Consider the following 21,652-nt stretch of genomic DNA (forward strand, 5'->3'; position numbering starts at 1 on the left):
GCCTGGCATGCAGGCTGGAGCATGGGATCACCTTGCACTCTCTGCTGTCTGCTGCAGGGATGGCAGCATTTAAGAGAGATGATGTGGGCAGTGCCAAGGGTACTCCCAGAGCCGTTTGTTGCAAGTTCAGCAGTTTTATACATGACTGACAATGTACAGAAGCTTTGCATCCATGTTGCTGTGGAGGATTCTATGGATTTAAAACTGCCCGAGTGATTATTTTTCTCTTTAAACTGAAATTTAACAATTTCATCTCCTTTTAAAACTGCTGCTATTTGTAATGTATAATTTAGTATCACTAGTGTCTTAATTTTCTGGTACATAAGCAATCTACCATCCAGCCTGCTTCTTCCAAGGTGATGGTGCACAATAAATGAATATGATAATCACGAGCATCCTTTCAAAGAGGCAGTGCTGTAACTCTCACTAGGATCTTAGTGCTGCTTACAGAGCCTCTGTGTGGGGATCTAGTAAAAAAAGTCTGGGTTGGTGTGAAATACAAATGTGGTGTTAAGCCTTTGGATTCAGTTGTGTCACCTGAGCAGAGATGGCAAATGTCACACCTCTGCAGCCCCCCATGCTATTGCTTAATGCTTTGTAGTGGCTAACAGCTGCTGAGACACAGAATAGGGTTTTGCAGAAGACATTTAGAACTTCATCTCCAGTTCAGGCTCAATAGGAAACAAGCAAGAGTCTCCTGGTGGTCAGTCAGTCACAGTGTCCAAGGTCATGTACTCAGTTCAGTTACAGTCACTGTGCAAGGTAAGTACAGAAGCAGTCTACATCCTGGCTGTAGCAGCCCACTGGAAAGACTTCCAAGTAACAAGCAGTTTTTGTAAAGCAGCTCCTTAACCCCTTGGCCTGAGAACAAGAACAGAAACGTGTTTGATAGTAGCTGATAATGACAGTGAATAAATGTGAACATCAGGTTTTTGGTTTTGTCTGAGGAAGGTGCTTGGTGCTTGTGATAGCAGCTCTGTTGCAGTCCAAAGGGTGGACATGGGAATGGATGGGGAAGGAGGACATCAGACATCAGACATCAGCCAGGAACTTTGATCAAGGTCCCTTGCCTGAAGAGATGACACCAAATATGTGTGAGACAGTTCAAGGGCATGAGAGCAGGAAGATGAGGAGATAGCCCACAGCCTCTTCGTCAGTAAACAATCTAATTAGCAGAGCAGATAGGAAATTTCTGCCTGTGTGGCAGAGGAAGAACAGTCTTTACTAAAGCAACTTCACAGTAGTTTCAAAAAGAATTCATTGGGATTCAGGGAGGAGCCAAGAGACTGTTTTGTTTGATCTTTCACATGAGATGATGCTAATCCTTGGTAAATAGCACTGAGACCTGTGGACACCTTTGAATCCCTGTTTCTTAAGCAGGAAAGAAAGTTTGATTCTGCTTATCACAACATGAAATAAAATCTCACCATTCTGGATTTAAGTGCCATAAAATAACAAGACAAAGCACTGCTTTCTAATGCTTTTGCATGCAACATGTGATTGCAACTTATATTGACAGCATTGCTCTAGCACTGTGCAGCAGCTCTTGAATAACAGTTTATTTCTGATTGATAATGAGCCACTCGAGGCATATGAGAATTTTTCATAATCTAGTCCATTAATAGCTTTAATGTGACTTCAAGTGGCATCAGTTTGGGATAACTTCATGTTTTCTGCTCCATACTCAGAAATCAAGGCTCTCAGGCTCACCACATTTAAAAGTGGAATACATTGAAACAAAGCATGCCACTTACTCATGAGAATTAACTCGTTAGCATACCACAAACAACAGACACCCAAACTCATCCTTAGCATTGCCTTTGAATGAGGGTACAGGCAAATAGCTCACCTTTGAAACTTGTTGGCTTGTGAAGGAAGCCACTTTAACACTTGTAGATTTTCTGGTGTGTGCCAAGAGAGCTGGACATGCTGACCCAGGGCTCCTTGGAAGAACACCCTAATCTCTGTCCAAACACTTTGCCATCTGTCAGGATGGTGTTTAGGAAGAGAGACGGAGCACATACCCGGTACAAGAGGGGCACTGTTGCAAACACTTGAACTGTTCTCCTTTGAACAGTGGAGTTTCTCAGGTCTGAAGTTCTGCAGTGAGAACTGCAGGAGAGATGGTCTCTGACATAGGGCACTTCAGGCAGTGTGGAAGCTTCTTGTACATGCTGTGACAGGGCTGTGGGTCAGACCCAGCATATGTTGTGCGAAGGGGATTTCAGCTACCTCTCAATAAGGCTCCCTGGGTGTACATGTAGCCCCCTTGAAACCCACAAGTTGGGCCCAAAGCACACAAATTATTAGAAGATATTTAATATCAGTTTAATATGTCAGTTTAATGTCAGTGCAAAAACAGTATGGCAGGTAAAACAAAATGTAGAATAAATATCTAAACATAAAGAGCAGCTTTAAAATTTGATCTGTATTCTAAAGCCCCAAATTCTTTTTGCTGCATTGCAGATCTCTCTCTATGCACGTTCTCTATATCTCCCTCAAGCTAACAAGAGCAAAAGTGGTTTCCCAGCAACCAGAGTTAAAAACAGCTTTTCTTCTGTTTCTTTTCCTACACAGGATTTATTCTATTAATTAGGTTACTTCCAATTAACCCGCATAATCCTATAAGGGTCTCTGCTAATACCACAGCTATTGGGGAAAGTATGCAAGGCTCAAATATTCCATAGGTGTACAACAAAATTAGTTCATGGAAGTGATTCCATGTTATTATTTTTATTGTGTTGTCTTATTCAGAGGGTAGGGTGGAAGCAAGAGAGAATGACTAGAAAAAAAGAAAATCTCTCCTGTGTTGTCATGCTTTTAAAGTTATGTTTTGGCACAATAGAGTAGCCTCCTGGACTGAATGAGTGCATTTACCCCTGTACGAAGGGAGGGTAAATGCGAATGACTGACAGCTTGTGTAAGAAGGGAATGATGCTGGTTCAGGGTGGGAGAAGATGGAAAGGCAATGTGTCAGCAGAAAGATCTCTGGGTGATAACAGAATAAGTAAAACTCGTGGCTTGAAGCCAGTGCCTTTCTCTGATGCTTAAGAGAGCTTTAAGTGTAAATCTCTGTGGACATAACTAATGCATGCTTATATCCAATACCGGAAGAGCCTACAGAAAACAGGTTGCAGAAAAGTTAATTTTGTAGTTTTCATCATATAAAGGAGTGGTGAGATACCTGCTCTGAGCTTGTAAGCCTGGGAGCTGATGATGAAATACAAAAAATTTGCAGTTAATTATATTGCTATTTTTTAAGACAAAAGTTACTTGTAGAGTTCAATACCATGTGTGGTGCCAAGACCCAAGTTAATTGAAATCAGTGCAGAGGCAAGCATTTCTATGGAGAGTAGTAACATTGACAGAAATATAAAGGATTTCTTTTCTTAAAAGTTTTAGATGTTTCAGAAATTCTCAGAATGAAGTAGAATCTTTTCATAGTGTAAGTCATTTCAAAGGCATCCACTTTATGACTTCTTGCATATCCTTCCTTTAATGTATGTAATGCTGCCCACTCCTAACAAACAGAACAGTGCTTTGGTGCAGCAGAGCAATCCTGTGTTCCTTCTGTTTGCCTAATATTGAGAAAGCATAAATTCAGTTCAATTTAAATGTTGATTTCACATTTTCATGGGCAGTTAGGCCAGGGGACTAAACACAGAATAACAATATTCAGAAGTTTTATATATAGCTTCCATTAAATGATAAAAAACACTTTGTGCATATTGCACATTGCTACAGTGTCTACCTCCTTGTGACCTCTGCCACAGAGGATTTAAATGTCTTATTCCAAACCATGCAAGTGAAGAGCTGCAAAAGGATTTTAGAAAAAGGATCTTACAAAAGGAGAAAAGGATATATGAACTTCTGTGTCATCAAATGTAAAGTGGCATACATGGGAATAAACAATTCAATCCTTACATAGGAAATTATGAGCTCTGTGGTGGTACTTCTCAATTCGAATAAAAGTTTGGGATTGTAATGCTAATTCTAAGGAAGTATCAACTGTATTTTACAATAGCTAAAAAAATAGTCAAGCATTAAGAGGATAGAAATCATGGTCATGCCACTGTGAAAGCCTGGATTTTATGTGGACTTCTGTGTGCCTTTCTGGTCCTCTTTATAGGAATGTTTTAGTACTGGAAAAGGTTCGGTGTGGGACAGCAGTAATGATCAAAGGTTTGGGAGTGATAGAAAGGGCACAAAATTCTGAATAGCATGGAGGTGATGGTCAAGGTTGGGTTCACTTTCTCCTCCACTTGAAGAATGAAGGGTCATCCAGTGAAGCTACTGGGAGCCAGGAAACAAAGAAAGGGAGGTGGCTCTTCATGCAGAGGGTCCACTGATCTATGAAACTCCTTGGCAAAGGATGGTTTGGGTACAAGAAGTTTAATTGTTTGAAAGGAAGAGTGGCTCATCACTTACAAGGGTAGTTACTAAATAAGCAAATTGCAACAGACTCAGGAAATCCCCTGTGCCCAACATGGTCAGAGGTTAGGAAAAATTAGGGAGAGGCATTTGTATTTGCTTGCCCTGATCTTACTGTTTCCTAGGCAACTGCCTGTCACCACTGCTGGAGACCAAATACTGGTTAGATGGACTTCAGGTCTGAGTCAGAACAGCCATGCTTGTATTTGGGTAGCAGCAATCATTCACATTTGCTTGAGACTTCTGGTTCTCATTTCAGATATGGCATCAGCATAAAGGTGGTGAGTTTTTATTGTTCATAATGATTTCATGTTCTTTTTAAGGCTCTGACAAATGGACACATCAAGAAAGGAGACTGTTCAAAGAGGCATTGTCCACCTACAGCAAAGATTTCATATTTGTACAGAAAATGGTAAGGTTATTTCTGTTCTGTCAATTTCTGGGGTTTTTTTTCCCTTTTGCTCTATGCTGTTCCTCTTCATTTTCCCTCCAGTGCCAGACCAGCTGGTTGCAGGCATAGAGGCAGCAGTGGTTACAAGAACACCAATAGGAGTGGTATATTCATTGTTTGTAGCTGTGCATTAGATACCAGTAAAAAACAGTTATAAATAATTAAAAGTTGTTCCTCTTGTTATTACATGTGAAAGTTTTCACACCTGGAGTCCAAATCATGGCATTTTATGTATGGGACAAGTATGATTTTCTGTTACCATCTTGGTGTTCTCTGGCAGTTTGTTACAAGGTACCAGAGTCACTGGCATTGAGCCTGGTGTCAGGAAGTGTTGAAACCTCTTAATAAAGAGAAAACATGTTTGGGCTTACTTTTCATGTTCTGCTACAAAGCAGAAAAGACAAGGTTATAAATCTCAGGGCACAATACCCTACTTGTTAGCTCAAATGTTGAAAAATATGTGGATTTATGTGAGTCAAGTCTTAATTCCTAGATTTCTCAGTGGTACTGTACAACTGAGCTACAAGAGTACATTCTGAGTCATTTTCTGTCTGGAGTTTAGAGAATTCCAGAGAAATCTTCTGAAGTTGAAAAAGTCAACGGAAATTTGACTGAAGAAAAAAAAAAAAAATTAAAAATAATTATTCTACAAAAGTATTCCTATTGTAGTCAAACGGCCTTTTTTTTTCCTCTCCATTTGAATGTTTGAGGAATAAAGCCTTCCTGACAGAATATATTAAAATTGTGTTGAATGAAAACAGAAAATTAAGATGGGACTATTTCTGTAATTCCTTAACTACAGGTTAAGTCCAAGACAGTTGCACAATGTGTGGAATACTACTATACCTGGAAGAAAATCTTGCGTTTGGGACGGAAACACAGAACGCGCCTAGAGAAGAAAAGAGATGAATGCTTGGTAAGTCTAAAGGAAGATGAGAAAGTTTAACACTTGATAATTTTTGTTTGTCTTTTTTTGAGGAGGAGGTTGAAGTAGGTGACATAGGTATCTTCCAATAGAAATTATTCCATAACTAAATTATGTTCTGTATGAACATTTTGTGACCTCAGCTACCCCAAGATTTGTTTGGCTGGACTGCAACCAGATTTAAGTGCATTATCTAACTGTAGCCCAGGGAAACATCTGCAAATTATGCTTGTGCCCATGTGTGCTCCTAAAGGCTCTAACATTCCGATACAAATACCACTTGGGATGTGCTGGCTTGTGGGTTGGGTTTTTTTGGTTGGTCGTTTTGGGGTTTTGTTAAAGTAACTTGACTACAAGTACAGCATACATGGCCTTTCTGGTGGCAGGAGGACAGCACTGCACCTGGCATCTGCAGATCTTTGGAGCATAATACACATGGAGGCTGTCTTGAGCACTGCAGAGAAGCTTTATGTGCTATAGCTTATGCATTAAGGGGTGGTAGCTCCAGTAAGACCAGAAGTTCATTCAGGATGGAAAGAAACAGTGATACTGGGAAGCACACTTGACTAAACAACATGCTGTTCCCAAACTGTCTATGTCCTGCTATCCAGTGCTGTCTGACCATATTTCTAGTGTTCCTTAAATGTGCTGTCGGTTTCAGACAAGTGGAGAGGAGGAAGTGTTAGAGGAAGATGAGGAGATCGAAGAAGACAGAAAGGAAGAAAGGGACATGCAGAAGTCACCTGACCCACCAGCAATCTCTCTTGTTGGACCTATAGATCTGCCTGCCGTTCAGGGTCTTTCACTGTCTTCATCCTCCTTCATCTGTGAAATGCCAAACTGTGGCGCTGTACGTGAGTTTGGTATACTTAACGGGGAGAGGGTGGTGGTGGTGGTGGTCATATGTGTAAACTACTGAATTGTGATTTTGACTCCTTTTAATTCCCACCCCACAAAATAGAAGCAGTTTGATCTGTACAGAAAACTGAATTCTGAGATGATGTACCGTTTAGAAATACTATATGGCAACAGCTCCAACAGCTCCACAATTATTAAAGTTGTGTAGGTTACACAACTTACATAATAGGATAGCTCACTGCTTTGTTTTATTGTGACTCTCTTCAATTATAGTGGGATATTGCTGAAAGCAAGCACCATTTGAGCGAGTAGATGGTGCATATCAGACATGTACACTTGTTCTGTTGTGATATGCATTCAGCATCCTACTTTCTGCAGTTCCAGTGTTGCCTTGTGATTTCTTGGGGTTGTTTTTTTCCCCTCCCCTCCACCCCACTCCCTGGCAGGTGTTCAGCTCCCGACAAGCACTGAACGGCCATGCTCGCATTCACGGAGGTACAAACCAGGTGACGAAAACGCGCTGCACCATTCCTGGCACCAAGCAGAAATCCGGTACGCAGAGCGGATACTGCTCCATCAAGAGCTCACCTGCCCACAGCACAACGAGCGGCGAGACCGACCCAACGACAATTTTTCCTTGCAAGGAGTGTGGCAAGTAAGTGTGGCTGTCTGCAGTACAGCATTGCCTTTGCCTGTTTAGATTCCAGATCAGCAGTGCTGTGAACAAACTTTGTGTTTTGCTCTGATTGTCTTGGAAGAAGTTTTCCCCCTAGATGATACGTTCTCTTACCAAAACTGTCAGAGATAGGTTTGCATGACATTTTGGGTGCCCCTGCAGTATTTACTCCTATTTTCCACTTACCTGCTAGAATTTTTGCATCTGACATTCCAGCTTCTTGCTTCATCACTGACTTGGCTGAGACAGGGGGCAACTTTTTCTGTGCTTTTTGTGCTTCTGTGCTTGAGTTTGTCCATTGTGGTAATCCTTCACTTTCTTCCTGTTGTGCAAGATGGTTGTGAAAGTGAGAGAGGGAAAATTATGATGTGCATAGATACTGAAGCAGGTGTGGGAGCTACAAACTACCTTTGGCAAAATCAGAGTAGGCCATTTTGATACCATCAGGATGTATAAATCTGGTAATATGTCCCTGAAATTCACACCATGGCATTGCAGACTTCACTGACTTCTATTTCAGGACAAGGAAGCAAATGTACTGATAAGTTGTTGAGTCTTTTTTGGCTCATTTCATCAAAAGTAGTGCATTTTAATCTGATTTTTTTTCCCTTTAAAATTTAGGGTCTTTTTCAAAATCAAAAGCCGCAATGCTCATATGAAGACTCACAGACAACAAGAAGAACAGCAAAGGCAGAAGGCTCAGAAAGCTGCTGTAGCAGCAGAAATGGCAGCCACTATTGCAAGAACTACTGGGCCAGCTGGGCATAGTTTGATCCCCCTGGATCACATGAGCCTGGTTAAACATGTTGAAAATGTTGGTGACATTGATGATGATGTTGTTCCGGATCTGGGTGATGTCATGGAAGAGAATGAAGTCATGGATGCTGACCTCTTACTGGATGATGAAGATCCAGATCTACTGCAGGATGATGCTGAGTTGTAAATAAAATTGTTTGATAGACAGCTACTGAGCACACCCTGAATGGATCAATCAGGAAACCTGGACTGCTTGTTTATTCCCACTGATTGTAAACTACCTGTTGAAAATTATAATTCTTTTATCCAGGTCTAGAAAAGAAATCTGCTTTTTTCCCTTTTTTTTTATTAATTTGTGTTTTGGGGGAAAAAATAAATAATTGGTACAAATATTCTTATAAGGTGTTTTTATCTGAGCTCTTTTTGCTGACAACTTCCAAGGCCACTAATTACACAAGTTCATGGTTCTGCTATCAGTTCCTACCAGATGGTCCTGGTAGAATCTTTAGTCTTTAACTCTTCCAAGTTTCATTTTACCCCAATTACAAGAATAAATTTCACACACTTCTGATGAAACATTTTTTTTTTGTCTATATTGGATCATTTCCAGCATCTTCTAGAGAGTAAATGTCATCTTTCTCTTAAAGATACCATTACATTATTTGTCTTTGTGCTGCCATTTTAAGCAAGATGGAAGAAGAGAAGAACTGGTTTAACTGTGAAAGAGTTAGTGATGTCACAGTTCATTTTCAGTTCTGTCTTGGTTACACAGGACATTTTAGACATTCCATTTTAGCAAGGTTTTGATCTGCTGATTTGAAAATGACCTAATTTCCAAGATTGAAGAAGGAAAATTATTGTTCTATGGTTCACATCCTCTGATGGGAACACTGAATCAGGAACACTTCCTTGGTAATCAGATTGCACTGGAAATATTGTCCCGTGACAATAAATCACACTGTGGAATAGCCATTTCTGTGGTTTTAGGGGAGTGTGTGCTCAAGCAATGCTTGCTCTCTCACCAGGCAAACACAGGGAAGCATTCTTGCCATTGGAAAAGAGATTGATGTGCTTTCAGCCCCTAGGTATATGTGTTATTCTTGTGCCATTTTCAGTCCTCTTCATTACATCAAATTCAGCTGTTGTTTATTTACTATAAACATGCTGCAGAGGTGAGTTGATGTTGCTGTTTAATGACCATTTCTCCTCCCTTAGGTTCAGGTCTACGTGCTGGACACCTGACACCTGAGTTTATATAAATTTAGATTTGGTTCTCTGATTAAACAGGATATGAAAGAATTGTACGTTGCAGAATAAAACAAGGAAGAAATGGAGTTAGGTTGAGTGGACCTTTAATTACAGAATACAAATGCTGATTGCAGAGCTCTCACAGGCAACAGCACTGATTTTCTTGTGAATTTTGCACAGTAGAGGAGTATTGTTAACTTTTTAAAATACTATAAGACTTATTTCAGATCTTCCAGGCTTCAGGTTTGTTTGGTTTTTTGTTTTTTTTTTTTTTTTTTTTAATAAGTTGGGTTTTATTTTATTGGGTTCTTTTTGCCATATTCCTAATATCTTCACCAGAATCTGAGGGATGGTGGGTCTTATTTTCTACTTGTTATCCTTGTTTAACTATGCAAAAGGAGGGTAAATCACAGCACTTTTATAGGATTTACTGGACCACACAAGTTCAGAACCAGTGGGACCCACTGACAGAGAGAGGTGCCTTCTCTGTCAAAGCCAAATATGTGAAGCCAAATGACCTCAAGTTTCTACTTTAAGGTCGAATGTTCTGATACTAAAGAACAACCCTTCAGGAGAATGGAAATAACTTCTCAGTTTCCGGTTAGTGAAGTTCCTGGGTACGTGGTTGTTTTCATGTTCTGCAGGGTTTTCCCGAGGTTTTTGCAGTGGGGTTTGACCAGTGGGTGGAATTTCTCCCATCACATAAGAGGTGATGTTCTCAGTCATTGTACCCTTGAGCTTCAGGAGATCAGGCAGCAGCAGCCTTTTCTTTGCCAACGTGCCACTCAGCACATTCCCCAGCAGTTCCTGTCCATGCTGTGACATTTCACAGGGGCCATATGCAACCCAGGTTCAGCAGCCTGGGTGCTCAGCTCTGTACCACCAGCAAGACCCACTGACAAAATATCTCATACATACTGCAAGTCTTTGTGGTTTGCAAAGTGGTGGAGGCTTTTGTGAGCATTAAAATGTGTTGGCTTTCAGCAGTCTTGTGTTAGAAACAGCCCAGCAGAGTCTACTCTTCCTCTCCCAAGCTTGTATCATTTTGAACCTTTATGGATCTTTGTGAGAAAGGCTCTACACTGGAAAATGGACAGGTGTTCAGGTTCCTGGTGATTAGAAACTGTTTAAGCAAAATGATGATTGAAATCGGAGTTCTGCTTGAAGAACTGAGTGAAATACAGTAGAAATTTAGGGGCTTGATTCTGAAGAGTAGCTCTGTATTAAAGAATCTACAGTGACACTTTTTTAGTAACAGTTGCACAGGACCTGTGCTAAACTTAGTACCTATAAATATATATACACACATGCATATGCCTGGTTAAGTAACATTAATTGGGTGCTGGTTTATTGTACAGCCAAGAATAGAACAATGATAACCAAAGAAGTTATTCATAAAGGAAAAAAAAGAAATGCACATTTCCTAAGCAGTACATGATTTAGGCCTCAAACATTGACTTCGTCGTTAAGTGTTGCATTGGCTGATGTTAAATGTGCTGTTCTGCCTATTTGTACATGAGTTGAACATAGTTTTGTTTCAGAAAACTTTTTTCTTGATGATGGTTGATGATGGAAAACTATTCAATATTGGAGCTAGTCCTCTTTGATAAAACGTGTACATACAGAAAACATATTTTATGAGAAAAATCTTATTTTCAATATTTAACTGTTATTTTATTAGAAGATGGTTCTGTAAATATTTTAGGCGTTTTAGTGTAAAAAGCAGACTGTAATTTTAGGTGGCAAAGGAAGTAACAAAATAAAAAATATATATACATTTGATAGAGCTTGTGATCTATGCTGGTTTTAGGTTCCCGTTTAGCATTTGACTTGCACACAGCTTAATTTCAGGTTAATCTCACTCTACACTGCCTACCTGGTTGCGTGTATTTAAGGATCGTTTAGAGGCATAAATCAGCACTTATTTATTTCCCTACCCCCCCCCCCTTTAAAGATTTGATACCGATCAGAAGCTGTGTTATTAATCGCTATTTGTATGTGTGAAAAGAAAGGGGTTAATGTGCCATTGCCAGTCATTTTTATACATCGGTAGAATACAGTCGAGCGGGGAGAAAGTTGAAAACGACGATTCGTGTAATTGGTTTTGTTTTGGTTTGGTTTTTTTTGAGAGGATTCCTAGAGAACAGGACGGGGAGGCCTGAGGGGACCGGCGGCCGCCGTCGGCGGGAAGCGGCTGAGGGGGAGCCGCTGCTCCGTCGGTGCTGCCCTGAGGCAGCGTTCGGGGGAGGCCGGACCGGGCTGGGGAGCCGAGCTGGGGCTCGTACGACTCCTGCGGCGCCGTGGGAGGTCCAAGATCGCCTCCGCACCGCCGAGCGCTTCCCCGCGGCCGGAGCCGCCCCGGCACGGAAGGAGGTGCGGGCTGAGCCGCCCCGGCGGGGAAGGAGGTGCGGGCCGCGGCCTCGCTTCTCCTTCCGGGCGGGCAGGGGCGGAGCCAAGATGGCGGCGGGTTGGCTGTGGCGGCGGCTCTGTCAGGTGCGGTGTGCGGCGGGAGAGGGGACGCGGCAGTGCCCGCTGCCTCCTCTTCGTCCTCTTCCTCGGCGTCTTCATTCCTGAGGGGAGTGGGAAAAGGAGACGTGGCAAATGCTGTCCTTCGGGCACTGGGAGGGCTGGGGCTGCACAGCGTGGGACTGTGTCCCTGCACGCCATCATCGCCTGGAGGCTGCTCAGAACTCTTGGCTGCAGTTCTGTGGTTTTCCCGCAGTTAGTCCGGGTGGAAGGGATAGTGAAGAATAGGTGACTTGGATTTGGAGGCCGTGTGGTAGGCGAGTTTCTAGTCTAAAAAGTTTCAAAGCTTGGAAGTTACAACGTAAAATAATAGGAAAGCTTAGTGCACTGGTGATGTTTGCTAGTTTGGAGTTAAAAACAGTGATTGCTTTTTCTCAAATTGAGAAAATTGGATTTTTCTGATGCCCTAAACTCTCTTCTGTCTATGCAATGTGTTCTGGACTTGCCTTTCAGCGTCTGTCTCCCCCTGACACTTCAGAGGCTCTCAACCAAACAAAATTAAGGCTATTTTGCACTAGGAGAGGGGTAATTATGTTTTGTGCCAAGTCTTGGTTCTGGTATATTGCAGTCTTTGAGTGTCATTTCCACCTTCTATGATGGCCATTAGCAAGAGCACATCATTAAATCAGACGGTGAAGCTGTTTACAAATTCCTGCCCACTGATGTAATATCTAGCTCTTGAAGTATTCGGTGTATCATTTTGTCAAAATTTGCATAGAACACCTTTAATTTAATGTTACAAAATCTTTTGACTTGATGCAGATCTGCTTAATTAGTAACAAAGGGAAATGGCATGTGGTAGGAATAACATGCACAATCATAGAATATTGGAAAAGCTGCACACCTTAGTGTGTGGTATAGGACCCTGTTGCTTCATCAGGTTTTGTTCATTTTTATTGCATTAAGACTGAAATTTTTGTACCTAAAACCACATAGTACAATACACTATGAGTGCATTTATCTTTGCATGCAAATAATAAATCCTTATTACCAAGTCAAGTAGTTATAAGTAAAAGAATACATAGCATAGACTGCATATGCACGTGCATTAAACAACCTAAAACAGATAAAAAACTGAGTTATGATTACAGTTAATAGCCTTACATTTGTCATCTGGGTCAGATTCTGTGTCATGTACTTGCACAAACAGCCTAAGCCCTGCACTGAATAGTCTTTTATGCTCATGGCCTGTCTGCTTCCTGAAGTGGTGTCAGGTGATTGTTACTGTACTTTATATTGGCATTGAATGGAATGAAGGCAGCATTCTGACTTCAGGAAAAGAGAACTGAGGTGCAAATGTCAACATAATTTTGCCATAGAATCGTAGGCCTGGATTGGAAGGGACCTTAATGACCATCTATCTCCATCCCCCTGCCATGTGCAGGGACACCTTCTGCTAGGTCGGGTCACTCAGAGCCCCATCCAGCCTGGCCTTGGACAGTCCCAGGGATGGGGCATCCTCAGCTTCTCTGGGCAGCCTGTTCCAGTGCCTCACCACCCTCACAGTCAAGAATTGTTTTCTCATCTCTAATCTACCCCTGCCCTCTTTCAGTTGGAAACCATTCCCCCTTGTCCTGTCATTATGTGTTCTTGTCCCTCTATTTTATTAGATGTCATTAGACAATTACTAGCTGTATTTCACTACTTTTAGCTATTAAGGCTCAGGTAGTTCCCAGCATAAACTTTGAAACCTTCTGAATGATTATCAACTACAGTGACAAATATTCAGTGCTCCTAAAATTGCTTATCTTGTTACACACTTAAAAAATGTAACAGTAATGCCTCTGTGAAGATCTGGATTTGAAAGGATTGCTTAAGGGGAGTGCCATAGTCAGCTTTGTAAACAGAAATCTCCCCTCCTCTTCCTGCAGACATCTTCTTTATGGGAAGCAGCATTTGTGGATAAATTGTGAGTGAGGCAAAATTACTTCAGAAAAGTTTTGCTCACTTCTGACATACAATGAATGTATGATGCATACTGAAAAGGTTAGGGACCTAGTAGCATCATAGAGTCAGTTATGCATATCCACAGGCAACTACAGTAAGATTACCTGAAAAAGTGTAAAATCTGGCTGTTTTCTGATGATTTGATTTAGACAGTCACCTGTATAACTCTTGGGTGGGGTATCTGTCTTCTCTCTTAAAGCTGTGACTCCAGCACATGCCAAAAAAGAGCATCAAGGGGCAAGATAAGTAACTAATTTGGCTTCAGCAGTCTGCTGCAGCTCTGAGGTTCTGATTAGCGAGAGTTCCTTTTTTCCCCCCTCAAGCAGTCAGTCTATAACTTTGCCAAATTAAGAATTAGTGGAAGGAAGCTAGAAACCACATCATGTTCAGAAGGGAACAATTTTTTGGTATGAAAGATAGTAATGTTACATGACTAACAGCTATATTCCTTTTCTAACAGAAAATCATGCTATCTTTTATGGTTCATTGGCTTCTAAGAAGAATTTCTATTTAAATGTTCTCTTCAAAAGAACAAGTGCTCAAAATCACAAGGAACTTTTTTCTGAAAAAACAGTAAATTTCTCCTTACATTCACAGACTAAATTTTTGCATTTATAGGATACTGTTGTCAGATGCTTTAAGTCCTACTTAGGCTTGTCACTTGACAAAACTTACATATATTGTACCATGAAAGTAAAACTAAAGAGAAAATATTATCATATACTGAAATGGCATCTGATGCCACAAAAATGTATTTTTCTGTTAAAAATAAGCTTATGATTGCTAATCAGGTGCCTCAGTAGTAAATGCATACTGTTACTGTGCCCTTAATGTGCTTCTTTTTTAGGTGCTATTGTATACTGAAATACATTTCCATGCTCCTGTTTTCTTGTATTTTCCAATGGAGCAAACTTCCTAGTTTGTCAAATCAGTGCCTAGGAATGTGCTGTGCTTTGGTGTGCAAAAAAGTAATCTTTAATAAACCTGTATTAACTGGCTGCTTTCTGGTTTAGGGAAAATCACCATAACATAACTTATCTGTTTTATACAGGGATCAGCTTTTCCTGTCAGTTATGCAAGCAGAATTATGCAAAAGCAGTATTTTCTTCCGTAAGTGTAACAGCCCCTCCTCCTTCCACTGCTCATCCATAGTCCCTGAAAAAATCAAATCCAACTTTAACAACTTACTTTGTGTTTTCCCCATGGCTTTATTTCTAGGAGCTCCACCTTGATGGGAGCACGGCTGGCTGGATCCCATGGTGATACACAGGAGCCCAAGACTAATCCTTTGGTGAGTGTTCTGTAACACAGTATTTCATATACTTTCTTAGTAATAAAAAGGACATCTAGAAAAAACATGAATTCTTTTCTTGCAGCTTTTTGAAGGTCTGCCTTAGTGATGTCAAATTTGTCATACAGAAAGAAATAATTTAGATTATTGGTATTTGAGATCTTCTGTTTTGGTGTGGGTTTTTTTTCCCCAACAAGATTTCTTTAGTTCACAGTTGCCTCTCAGTAACATTCTCCCTTTTCTGTGCAGCTGTAACTCTATGAAACACCAACTTTTAGGCCAGATTCAGTTCAGTGCCTGCAGCAGCTTAGCAGCCTTTTGACAAGGGCTTCAGAAACATCTGACAGGCAGTATTAGATCTAGAGTGCTGATCCAGCCTTCCTGCTGTGGTTGGTACAAGCTGCATTTAGTGTGCCTAGGAGTGAACCTCTGGGAAAATCAGCACTTCTGCACTCATTAAGGCTCTTCCAGTTAGAGCTTCAATTTCTGATGGTCTGGGCTCACTGATCAACTGGAAGTCATAAACTCACTCTTGTACAAACATGAAGGTTAATACACCTGGGGAAGACTACTGTGTTTAAAGTAGTCTTAGAGCTTAGTAAAGTGAGAATTCTGGTTGCTGTCCATAATGGTCTATTTAATTTCCATACCCAAGCAAACTCTTGGGTATTTGCACACTGCTCTATAAAATTCAAACGGTGCTCCAGACTTGCTTCAGCAATGAGTTTTGTTCTTGCCATTGCTAGTGTTGTCCTCCTTATATCTATCTGGCATTCCTTTTCTGGTAGAAGAAATTTAACCTAAATGTTCAGAAGTTAGCTATCTCTTCACGCTTTGCCTTCCCTGGTAGAGTGAGATCTCTCAGTCAAGGTAATGCAGGCAGATTCTGTTAGATAAACTAAAATAAGCAGCTCAACAGGTTGTGGGGTGTTTTTGCTCTTTTACAAATGGGGCATGCAGGCTAAGGAAATACACAGTGCATGCATTAATTAAGGAGAACGTGGTGTGGTAACTCTTGTCCTTTCTTCACAAATGCAGGTGTCTATTTCAGATGAGCCAGAAACACTGTACAAGAGATTGTCCATTTTAGTTAAAGGCCACGATAAAGCTGTGTTGGACAGCTATGAATATTTTGCAGTGCTTGCAGCTAAAGAACTTGGCATCTCTGTTGAAAAAGTGTAAGTAACTGATCTGTAGAGTGATATGGAGTGAGATGCTTCTTCTATTATCTATTGTAATTCAGGTCCTCTGCCTAGAAGTATTTTCTTTTTCTTTTTATAAGAAATGGCTGTAATCTGACTTTTTTTTTCTCAGATTATAGACCTAACACTTCTTTGATGGGAGGACAGTGATGAGGAAGCAGCAGCAGTTCTGCACTCAGCACTGCCATAGTGGAAGTGCTTTTTATCTCCATGAAGGATACTGACAGTACTTTCAGTACAGCTGTCAGTGCTGTAGCTTCCCTGATCCAGGGCTGGTTAATAATACCTGAGTGTTAACCATGCCCATGTGAGTTAATAACAAACTGTACCAGTGTTTGATACTTCCTTGTAGATCTTCCAAATGTCAAATAAGAACAGAGATTTCAGCATAATCTTTCAGATAAATTTGTATTATCATCCTTTATGTAACATGAAAATTTCTTTTTCTTCTTTGCTCAGAGATAAACCCCCAAAGACGATAGAGAGATTTACACTTCTCAAATCTGTACACATTTACAAGAAGCACAGAGTTCAGTATGAAATGAGAACACATTACATGTGTTTAGAGGTAAGAAAGAAGGAAACAAAATTGTTCTAGGGGCTCAATTCAAAGATATTACTATGTGCTAATGCACGAATGAAAATGTTTTGGGGAGGAGAATGCAGGAGAATATTGGAAAACAGCTGACCTAGTTACATAAAACGCAACACGAGTTATTCTGAATGCACAGCCTACATAATTTTTGGACCAAAAAGTTTTTTATTTTTACCATCATCTTAAGAGCTGAAAAAATGGCTAAAGAAAGTAAAGTAGAATTGATGTGTTATGCTCTTGGTTTCCAGAAATCACTGGGACGAGAGTTTTCTCAGGAAGGGAAGAAGATGCAGATAAATTATTGGCGTTGCCAGTCACCAAGGGTTCTGTTCTCTGTGGATTGGTCTGATGGTTTTGAGCAGACATACTTTTGTCCTGTGCAGCATCATGTGGCAAACTAAAACTGCATGTAGGAAGTAGAAGAAAGGAAGCATAGACAAACCACCAGCTCTGTGGCTGATGACACAGACATCTGTATGATTTAGAATGCAGCTGTGGTTGACTTTCTTAGAAGAAAGGTTTACTTCCAGCATTTTGTGGCTCCTGGGTGTCGTACTGTATATTTGCACAGTGCTTAGCAAAATGGGACTTCTAAGTCCCCTGACATGAGTGCAGTATGAGTGGCTGCCCGCAGACCTTAAGCCCTATTTCTGCCTTCCAGGAAAACCTAAAGGATCAGTAATTCAGTGGAACCAGGAGAAACTAAAAAATCAGTGTTTCAGTGGAACTCTGGAGTTGCAGGATTTATAACAGGCTTGAACTTTGGGAGTATAGAAAATCTGGTGATTTTTGTATAATCTGTGATTATTTTCATCTGATAGCTGCAGTGTTAAGATCCACCACTTCCATCATAATCAATGCATGTGCTCCCAGGCAGCATATGCAGCTCTGTAGAATGAAGTAACTACTTTACACTTGCATGAGAGTTGAGTACAGATGAACTGCTTCTGTTTAGAATATTATGGAAGTTGGCTTCCTGTAAGATGTTTGGTCTCCATAGCAAGGGCTAAATAAGCCAGGGCAAATTTTTTAAAAATTCTGTTTGAAGCATTATTAATAGTAGTTCACTAAAAAAAAAAATTCTTTCTGTTTTAGTTAAAATACTTAACAAGCAGTACTGCTGCAGTTTACTTGGAGTACGTGCAACGAAACTTACCTGAAGGGGTTGCCATGGAAGTGAAAAAGGTCAGTTTCCACCCCACATTATTAACTGTTACGAGTCCTGATGCAAGTACCAGTAACTACTGAAGCCTTTAGAAAGTCAGCAGAGAAAATGGGTATAGTTTGATAGGAAGATTTTGGAAAATAGTGGATGGTAAAGAGGCTGTATTGCTTGGAAGTGCCACTAGGTGGCATTTTAAATCTGAGTCATGTCTCAAACCAGAATAAATAAAGCAAAGTAGTTAGATGTTAGCTGGCTGGTACAGTAAGTGGTTGTTTTTCTTTCCTTTTAGACTAAGATAGAGAAAATACCAGAACACATTCAGAAACCTGTTTGGGATACACTACCTCAAGTAAAAGAAACTGAAGTAAAGTCATGAACACACCAGGTACTTGGCTCCATTAGTACTGAAATTCATTGCTCCTATCAACCTCATTTACTGAGACAGTCCATTGTTAAATAAAGGTTCTCTTATAAAGAAATTGTATAAACTCTTGTTCCATCAAGTTATTTTTGCTCATAACTCCAGTACACTGAACTGCTATAAAGAGAAGTTTTACTGTGTTCTATGATCAGTGACTGTGGTAATTTATAATAAATTTGTAGAAAGGTAAAGTTTATTTTTACTTATATATGTAAAAGTATGTGTATATATACATAAATATAAATTCATCACCTCCTTTTGATACTAGACGGCTTCTGCATGCTGAAATTCTTCCAAATCCACTTCACGTTTGTGTCATGTTTAATATTATGGATGCCAGACTGTTATCAATTTATCAATTTTGGATAAACTAGTTTGTTGGATAAACTATTTCCCATCTTCTCTTCATGTACCTATACCACATTTCTCCATTTTTGCTTCCTGCCACATTTCTTAGCAAGTGCCAACAGCACCACTCCCATCATTGCTTTAGGTTTTCTCTCAAGTAATCTTCCTTCCTCCTGACCAACTCCTGATTTTTCAGTCAGAAGATTTGTAGTTGCAATAAATACCCCATGCTTCATACTGTTTATAGACATCAGAGTTTGAGCATGCTCTGTTGTGTTCCTAGGAGTCAGACGTCCGAAGTTTAAATGATCCCTGTCTGTAGTCCCCACTTTTGCATCCAAACAGCAAAATTATCAGGATCAGCAATTTCATTCCCTTAAACAAAGGTAGTGTATGCCATGTGGGATGGTCCATGCATCACAGCAGAGCTGTGTGCTTCACAGGAATGTGCATCACATTCCTACCTTGTCAGAATTCCAGTTTGAATATGAAAGGAGTGATGTACAGAGAGGGAAGACATGAACTCCTTTCTTACCTTTCTCTTTGCTACAAGCCAGTGTTGTAGCTTACATATCTCTATTTTCATTATATTCACAGAAGTGCATACAATATAAGTAAATAAGCATTCAATTTTATAAGCTATATACGAGAGTCCATCGTGCAATTTACACTGCCTAAGAATCTTAGGGCAAAATTATTTGAAATTTTAGCTCTCCCTTCATGAATTTGGATAGAAAGTGTGTGATCACATTTGTTTCAATTAAAAACATACACTAAAAAATATCTCACAAGGGACAGGGCAAAACCAAGGTGGAAAAGCAGGTATGAAAAAGGCATGAAAGGGAGTTGGTGCAAGACAAAAGAGTGAAGGCAGTAAGCCACCAAGGAGGAATCTGTTCTGTTTATATTAGTAGAGTTCTCTAAAATAAAGTAAGTGGCTTTTATAAACCATCTGTCTCTGGAACATCATGCAGATAAAAGTGCTGGAGATACACAGGTAGCAGCAGCACATTTCTGCTGACAGGGTTTAGTTGTGGTTGCTGACAGAATGGGGTCAGCAGAACAGATTTCAAATAATGCAAGCTTTTCTCCTTCCTTTTCTTTCCAATATTATTGCTGGAATCAGAGATGCATAAGAAATCTGTAAAAAGAACATTGCTGGTGATATGTTACATGTTAGCAACTAGGAACTCCAGGGTGATTTTACAAGTTTATTTTAAAAATTTCATTTAAAATTTCAAGTGGAGAGATCTAATTTAAGAAAGAGATTATCATATAACAGTGGTTACATGTTCACTGGTCTATGGGATATCAGCATCAGTGCTGCTTTACTGCCCATGCCTCACAAGAGAGCTGAGGTGCTCATTTCCTGGGAAAAGCATCTTCTAAGACACACATCAATGGCACCACAACATTTTAAGTAGTTTAATCCTAAACACCAAATGCTGCCCAAGTATGATCCTTCTCACACAAGGAATGGGGAGGAGGGGGGAAGGAGTTGAGCAGAACGAGGGAAACAATTCCAGGAATATCATTGGTTTCAATGGTTAAATTGAAGTCAGGATGGAGAGAGGAAAAGGAGGTGAGGATCCACTTCAAGCTACAGGATCAAATCTTCTAAGCTGCTAGAAAAACTTCCCCATTCTGGTGAAAAAAGTGTAAATAACTGGCCACAGAAGCAAGTGCTGGCATTCAGGACAAAATAATGGGATCCATGCATTTTTAATTCATAAGGCAATATTTAAAAGCAGACTGAAACTCCACAAAGTAGTGTGAAATACTATAGCCAGAACTTTGGAAAGAGTACACAAACCACACTGGAGTCCGAGCTACAGGCTTACTGTCACCAAGGTCTTATAATTTTCCCTTTTTAATACACAAGAATGCAATCCCCAAAGAGTTCCTGAGCTCTCCTGATTCAGCTCTGAACAGACTCCTGCTCTTCTGCTGTCTCCCAATGCCAAACTGTAAGTCAACAAGAAACAATTTTGCAACATAAAAATATACTGCCTTTTTCACATTCCTGACAGAAGTGAGATTGATTGGCAATATTTTTCCTCTTACAGAGCATGACTGCCAACTTCACCAAAAACCCTGCTAGTTTGAAGTCGGTTATTTTAGTGTTGTTACATAACATGTTAGCTTTGACAGAACCTGCCAAGGGAATTTCTGCTGCTGGGCACAACCAACTGCTGCTGCTGCTGCTGCTGTCTGTGTGCTGTGGGGTACTGGGTAAAGCAGGTCGGTGGAATGGTGTGGATTAAGACAACTTCCCCCAGGCCAGAGGGGTTTATTGAAGGGACTGACCATGGGATTAACAACATGCAGGAGTAACTCCTGGAGGCTTCTGTGTAACTGAAGTGCAGTTAAATGTGCTTGCTTGCTTCAGTCAAATCCATGGGTGCCCTCAGGTCAAGATAGTCAAGAAGCTACAGTCCAAATGCTAAATGTTCTTTTTCCCTAAAATATTCCATGCCTCCATCCTATTTGGAATTATGTTGCTCTCACTTAGTTCTTGTACTCCCAGAGACAAACTATTGAAACCTATTATGTGTGTTTTGCAAATTACAACATTTATAGCCCTTTGTAACTAAAGATTAGAGGAGTTTCAGCTAGGTCATACAGAAACACGGGGATATAAAGAACTTCTAATGCAAAGAACTGAAAATGAATTTAGTGTATTTGACACAATTTATGGTTGTTTCTGAAAAATTGTCTCCATGTGCAGTAAAGCACGCTTAAACAGCGCTCAGTAAGATTCAGCAGTGACATGTTAGAAGAGCTAGATTTCGGAGGAGTTTCATTTGGAGCT

At 40.4% G+C, this 21,652-nt stretch overlaps 2 protein-coding genes across 10 annotated transcripts in view; both read left to right on the forward strand.

The window, feature by feature from the left end:
• TRERF1 (transcriptional regulating factor 1) overlaps positions 1 to 8,491 on the forward strand; it is a 97,894-nt gene extending 89,403 nt beyond the window's left edge. For all 8 annotated transcript variants that reach the window (XM_077175860.1, XM_077175855.1, XM_054629288.2 and 5 more), the window contains 5 exons: positions 4,755 to 4,843; positions 5,685 to 5,798; positions 6,469 to 6,657; positions 7,112 to 7,320; positions 7,963 to 8,491. In XM_077175860.1, the coding sequence (XP_077031975.1) occupies positions 4,755 to 4,843; positions 5,685 to 5,798; positions 6,469 to 6,657; positions 7,112 to 7,320; positions 7,963 to 8,284 (923 nt within the window). In that variant the 3' untranslated portion in view covers positions 8,285 to 8,491. The remainder of the gene's footprint in view (positions 1 to 4,754; positions 4,844 to 5,684; positions 5,799 to 6,468; positions 6,658 to 7,111; positions 7,321 to 7,962) is intronic.
• A 1,367-nt stretch (positions 8,492 to 9,858) lies between these two features.
• On the forward strand, positions 9,859 to 19,090 carry MRPS10 (mitochondrial ribosomal protein S10). Of its 2 annotated transcripts, none has more exons than XM_077175864.1 (7): positions 9,859 to 9,945; positions 14,870 to 14,928; positions 15,037 to 15,109; positions 16,148 to 16,287; positions 16,771 to 16,879; positions 18,002 to 18,091; positions 18,361 to 19,090. In XM_077175864.1, exons 1-7 carry the CDS (start codon positions 9,859 to 9,861, stop codon positions 18,445 to 18,447), a joined length of 645 nt encoding a protein of 214 aa, XP_077031979.1. In that variant the 3' UTR covers positions 18,448 to 19,090. The 2 variants fall into 2 exon arrangements, with proteins under 2 accessions (XP_077031979.1, XP_054485678.1); XM_054629703.2 differs by lacking the exon at positions 9,859 to 9,945 and adding an exon at positions 11,611 to 11,838 and having other exon boundaries at positions 18,361 to 18,882.
• Positions 19,091 to 21,652: the final 2,562 nt, after the last annotated feature.

This window comes from Agelaius phoeniceus, chromosome 3 (assembly GCF_051311805.1).
Source record: "Agelaius phoeniceus isolate bAgePho1 chromosome 3, bAgePho1.hap1, whole genome shotgun sequence".
In the NCBI taxonomy this organism is placed as follows: domain Eukaryota; kingdom Metazoa; phylum Chordata; class Aves; order Passeriformes; family Icteridae; genus Agelaius; species Agelaius phoeniceus.